This window comes from Pinus tabuliformis, chromosome 8 (genome assembly GCF_031772625.1).
Source record: "Pinus tabuliformis cultivar Carrire ecotype Pingquan chromosome 8, CPIR1, whole genome shotgun sequence".
In the NCBI taxonomy this organism is placed as follows: Eukaryota; Viridiplantae; Streptophyta; class Pinopsida; order Pinales; family Pinaceae; genus Pinus; species Pinus tabuliformis.
The window spans coordinates 1,460,306,004-1,460,312,215 of NC_142294.1; the positions used below are offsets into that span (position 1 = coordinate 1,460,306,004).

The window sequence follows — 6,212 nt, forward strand, 5'->3', positions numbered from 1 at the left end:
TAACTACCACATTTTAGGTGTTCATTCATTTTGTGAATATAATCTTCTTTATCCAAGATCACGGCTGCTCCTCCCTTATCTGCCTTGAGAACCACAATTTTATCATTGTTACGCAGGGATTTGAAGGCTCTTTGTTCTGCTTTACTCAAATTACTTTTGGGAGCTTTGGCCTTTCTCATAATAAGGGAGCACTCTTGTCTTAATGCTTCCCTATCTTCCAAAGGAAGGTTGTTAATCCCATCCTCTATGCTACATATCATTTTCTCAATAGGAAGGTTTTTTGGAGCAACTGCAAATCCCAGACCTTTTCTGAGGACATTAATGACCTCGGGCTCTAATTCTTGGGAAGACAGATTTATAACTTTTCTTTTTAATTTTGATTCGGAAGTGTTGACCGAAGATCTTCCATCATTCTTTAAATCCTGAATGTTGTTAATTCTAATTATATTAGTGTTCTCTAATCCTTGATTTTTGTTTTCAACCGAGTTATGCGTATTACTGTGCGCACTATCTTCATCTAAACCTTGATTCCAAATCACCACATACCTATCATTGCTGCCCATGGAGTTACTTATATTGGAGTCGATTAAATTTCGCTTCTGCGCAAGTTCCTTGAGCCGGTTCATGTTCACAACAGCGTCCTGCGTATTCATGTTGCCCATCGAGTTACAGTTGATTTGTTTCTACGCAAGTTCCACCACAGCGCTATGGGTATTAAGTTCTGGATTCCGTACTGGAAGATCATTGATCTGTGTTTGAAACATGCCCATTGGGTCAATCGGTTCCTTAATGCAGACTGCGTTCTGCGTATTTTTCTAATTACCGCTACCCGAATCATGTGTATTACCTTGACTGTCCATTGGGTAATCTGCATTCTGAGAATTGTTATTCCAATTACCGTTGCCTGAATCATGTGTATCTGTGTTCTGAGAATTGTTATTCCAATTACTGCTGCACATCAAATTATGAATCTGCATAGGCTCGCTAATGCCATCACTGTCACTATTGCCCAGGTTACCTGCGTTCTGCATATATCTTCCAACCGCACCATGATTGCTGCTTATATCACAGTTATCTAAATCGTTATCTAGACCGATGCTATTGCCACCGGCGCAATGCGTTAGATTTTCTGAGTTTCTGTCCGAGCCTTCTGATGAACCACAACTCATTAAGTTTCTTGATTCTTCTGCGACTGTTGAACTTTCAATTGAAATGTCCAGTTTCTCACTTTTATAATGGGATTTGTGTAGTAAATTGGACAATTTCTTGCGCTGTCGTTTTTCAGTAACTTGTCCTTCATTAATGGCTTTCAGAGCGGCCCTGGCATCAATAACAGACCAGAGATTCTCGCTGATGATGTTGGCTAACTTTAGGTGAGCTGAGAGCGCTGAGCGTCCAAGATTATCCAAAGAAGCCCTAACCCTTTTAATTTCTGCCCTTATTAGAGACATGCTGAGTTGAAAAACACCTTGCTATTATATCTGTTATGTAATCTATGATTAATTTGAGCAAATGGGGGAATGAGATTATTGTCACGACAGTTCTTAAGAAAATGCAGGTCAGCGGCTCTTCTTGCTATCTTGGCTTTAGTTTTTTCGAGTAAAGTGATTTCACTCCAGGTATCCCCTCCGTATAGGGAAATGATTTTGGATTTAAGACCTCTGTGGTTTATTACTTTCGACTTAGTTACCAGAGAATCCACAGTAAGAACCATTTTCTGCCAACGCTTCGAATCCCAACTGGGATCCATCATCAGGACAACTTGAATGCTTGATAGAAGAAGAGCTTAGTTGAGAGATTAAATAGTAATGAGGAGAGTAAAATGAGATGAAAGTCAGCTCTCAATATCTGAATAATAATTATTGATGAGATGTCGGCTGTTTCTGATTAATTTAATTAATTAAATTTTTTTTTTTTTTTAATTAATATCAATGATCATTAAGATTGATCATTATCATAATTAGAAATTAATATTAATATTAATTTAAATTAATTAATAATAATATTTTAATAATTAGTTACTTTTAATATAATATGATAGTTATTATTAATATTAATTTTATTATTATTAATATAATAATTAATAATAATAATTAGAATTATAATTTAATAATAATTAGTATTAATGATATTATAATAATCATAATTAATGTTAAAAATATTAATCCTAGTATATTGTATTAATATTTAATATTTATAATAAATGTTTGATCATTAATATTTATTAATATTTATTGTTAATATTAATTGTAATTATTATTATTATTATCATTAATTATTATTATTATTATGATAATTAGTAATAATAATTAGAATTATAATAATTAATAATAATAATTAGTATTAATGATATTATATTAAAAATATTATTAATCCTAGTATATTGTATTAATATTTAATATTTATTATAATATATGTTGGTATAATTTTTTATTAATAAAGTTTTAAGAATAGGTTACAATTTAGCTTAATAAGGAAATTATTATTAATTGTAAAAATTATTGTTATTAATAATTATTATTTATTAATATAATAATTAATAATAATAATTAGTATTAATATTAATATTGATCATATTAATCTTAGAATATTGTATTAATAAATAATATTAATAATATTAATATTAGAATATTGAATTTAAAATTTATTATTTATTATTAATATTTAATATTAATTATATATCAAATATGTTTTTTTTTTTTTTTTGTAAACTGAGGCATGATTCTATTAATATATCCAGAACAAAACTATGTACATAAATTTAAACATGGCGCCACCCGCCCAGAAGGGAAACCGGGTGGCCTTCGAAAGTATATGACACCCATCCAAAAGAAATAAAGTTCCAAAGGATGGCTGCACTTCGCACTGAGGGACGCAGGACGCGTAGTCAGGGGGCATTGCTGGAGGAGACTGGGAAACAGTCGATGGAGGAAACTCTGCGGTCTATCTATCTAGACATTTCTGATGCATCAGAAGAGCAGGAAGGAGCTCGGGCGAAATATGTTGAAGCGCAGGCAGCAAGGCCGCCCTCGGGAGGCAAGGTGGGCAAATGGATGAAACAGTCTGAGTCAGCGGGTGATGCAGCTGCTGCTGTTGGGGAGGAGATTTCGGAGGATGATGAAGAGGAGGAGTATGTGGGCAGACGAGGTCGTGGTAGAGGCAACAGGGGTCGCGGGAGCATGAGGGGCCGTGGCAGGAATCGAACTTACGGTGAACAGTATGAGGAAGGAAATAGTGCTGGGGAGGCAGGCAGGAGGCGTGGGCGTGGTAAGAAGGACATGCGTCGAAAGCTGCAGGAAGCTGAGGATGCATATGTTAATGAAACGCACCCCCATATTCGTAGAATAATAGATCACCTGGAAGAGGAGGCTTTGCAGGATCAGTCGGATCCTGAAATGGTAGATTGGGAGACTTTTCTCCCGGATCCGGGCCACACCCGAGGGAGGATGTCCCTCTATAAGCAATCCCTGCATGTGTATTGGGGGATGAAGCGTCTTCTTGCAAAGGCAATGGAGCAGGTTGCAGGGGAAATGATGGAGCTTGCCCAAGCAAACCTCAAAACAGCCACGAAGAGTCTTCAACTCACGCTCATGATGCAGGACAGAAAGCTGGATCAGCTAATTCAGATGCTCAGAGATAATGGCATAGTTAAGGCTGAACCTGCTACCCAGCCTGAGGATGTTATGAAGCTGTAACTCATCGAGGTTCATGCATGACTTTTTTGTATATATCAAATATGTTAGTACGATGTTATTTTTATTTTTATTTTTAATTAGAATTATTATCAATATATTTTTGAAATCTTGTGAGAAGTATTATTAGTGTAATGGGTTAATATTAAAATTAGTAAAAATTATTTAAAATGAATAAATATTAATAATAATTATTACTATATTAAATTTTATTTTTATTTATTTATTTTTTTTTTTTAAATATTAAATTTTTTTATTAAAATTAATATTAAAAATTAATATTAAAATCAGTTAAAATTATAAAATGTAAAAAAAAAAAAAAAAAAATTATAATAATTAAAAAATTAAATTTTATTTTATTTATTTATTTATTAATTTTTTTTTATAAATAAATAAAATAAAATTTAATTTTTTAATTATTATAAAATTCCTTTTTTACATTTTATAATTTTAATTGATTTTAATATTAATTTTAATAAAAAAATTTAATATTTCAAAAAAAAAAATTAATATAATAATAATTATTATTAATATTTATTCATTTTAAATAATTTTTACTAATTTTAATATTAACCCATTACACTAATAATACTTCTCACAAGATTTCAAAAATATATTGATAATAATTCTAATTAAAAATAAAAATAAAAATATCGTACTAACATATTTGATATATAATTAATATTAAATATTAATAATAAATATTAAATTTTAAATTCAATATTCTAAGATTAATATTATTAATATTATTTATTGATTAATATGATCCATCCTAATTATGATCAATATTAATATTAATATTAATTATTATTATTAATTATTATATTAATAAATAATAATTATTAATAACAATAATTTTTACAATTAATAATAATTTCTTTACTAAGCTAAATTGTAATCTATTCTTAAAAATTTATACATTATAATAAATATTAAATATTAATACAATATACTAGGATTAATAATATTTTATTTTTTTTTCCCCTGGGAGAAAGTCGTAATTTCTATTAATATAAAGAAATTACATTTTGTAGATGCCAATGCATATTCATATGGAGGCTGCTGAGCCTGAGGAGTTCATAGTCTATAGATCTGATAGATGGTCTAGAAGTCTCCACGCAGGGAGTCTGCAAAGTCTGTACTAGTTGTGACTATAATATGATCAAAATTTATGTCCTACTCTACGCAGAGAGCAATATATAAGCTATATGCTACCATAAAAAAAGTTGTTATACATGTCCATGCAGTGGATTATATATACATGATAATACAAAAAAACAGAACAAAAAAACAGGGCTTGCTGTATGAGGGCCTTAAAGCCCATTTCCTATGGGATCGTCAAAAGGTCTATGATAATGCTGGTAGAATGTTCCGTCCATCTCCTCCTGTATCAACCAGTCATCTCCTTGTCTGTGCGCTGCTTCTTTGGATAATTGATCTGCAACTGTGTTTTGTTCCCTGTAGATATGATGACAGACAAATGATTCAAAAGATGTAATCAGTCTTTTTGCTTCATCTAATATATGCCTCAATGAGAATGCATAGCAATGAGATGCATCATTCAGCCAGTTGCAAACAATTTTAGAATCTCCAAATGGTTGTAGGTGTCTGCAATGTTTTTGTAATGGAAAGTGAATGATATGTTTTGCCGTGCATAGTTCAGCAAAATTATTGGTGCCTCTGCCTAGGTTGATTTGGATCTTGTAGTAGTGTGATTCCGTGAGATATAGGATGGCGCCGCCCCCACAACCTGCTTCCTGAGCAGAGCCATCGAAATAAGCCAAGGGCTTGGTTTTGTCTATGATCTGAGGTCTGATGGTGCGGGGAGGTGCAGAGGAATCCACTTCGGGGAGCATGTCAAAGTCTGCAATCGTGCGTTGTATAATGGCCGGCCAATGGGGGGTCTTTAAGTTATAGATGGCCTGGTTGCGCGCGATCCATAAAGCCCAACATACCAGCAAAGGTATGTTGATGGATTTTCCGGAGTGGTTTTGACACCAATCATTCCAAGCTTCCATGAGATTATTGCCTTGCCAGTTCTTTAAGCTTGGAAAGTGAGAGATGAGGGATTGCCAAAATTCTATAGCAGTGCAGCATTTTAAGAATAGATGCTCTGTACTTTCTTCTTCCCTGTGGAATAAGTGGCATCGGAAGGGACCATGAAATGATCTCTTCATTAGATTGATTCCAATAGGAATCTTGTCGAAGAGGATATTCCACATCAACAAGCGTGTGCGAGGAGCTGCCTTGAGCTTCCAGAGCGTTTTCCAGGTTGGGAGGATGTCCCGAGGCTTGAAGGGTTCCATGAGCCTTAAGTAACCTTGTCTCGGGGTGTATATTCCATGTTTAGCAAGGGCCCAGATGATCTCATCCGGTCCTTCTGTAGGTCTGATATATGCCTAGGTAAGGGCATCCGTATAATCCTGCCATTCGTGCTGCCACTGAGCTGGTATCTCCAACACTTGCGCAGATGTCCATGCCTGTTGGAGAAAGGTAGAATTGTCGTTGTCGCCGATGTGC

At 33.3% G+C, this 6,212-nt stretch overlaps 1 protein-coding gene across 1 annotated transcript; it reads right to left on the reverse strand.

Annotated features, from left to right (window-relative positions):
* Positions 1–5,005: 5,005 nt before the first annotated feature.
* Positions 5,006–5,998, reverse strand: LOC149241289 (uncharacterized). Its single transcript, XM_089370495.1, has one exon. The coding sequence runs from the start codon at positions 5,996–5,998 to the stop codon at positions 5,006–5,008; it is 993 nt and encodes a 330-aa protein (XP_089226621.1).
* Positions 5,999–6,212: the final 214 nt, after the last annotated feature.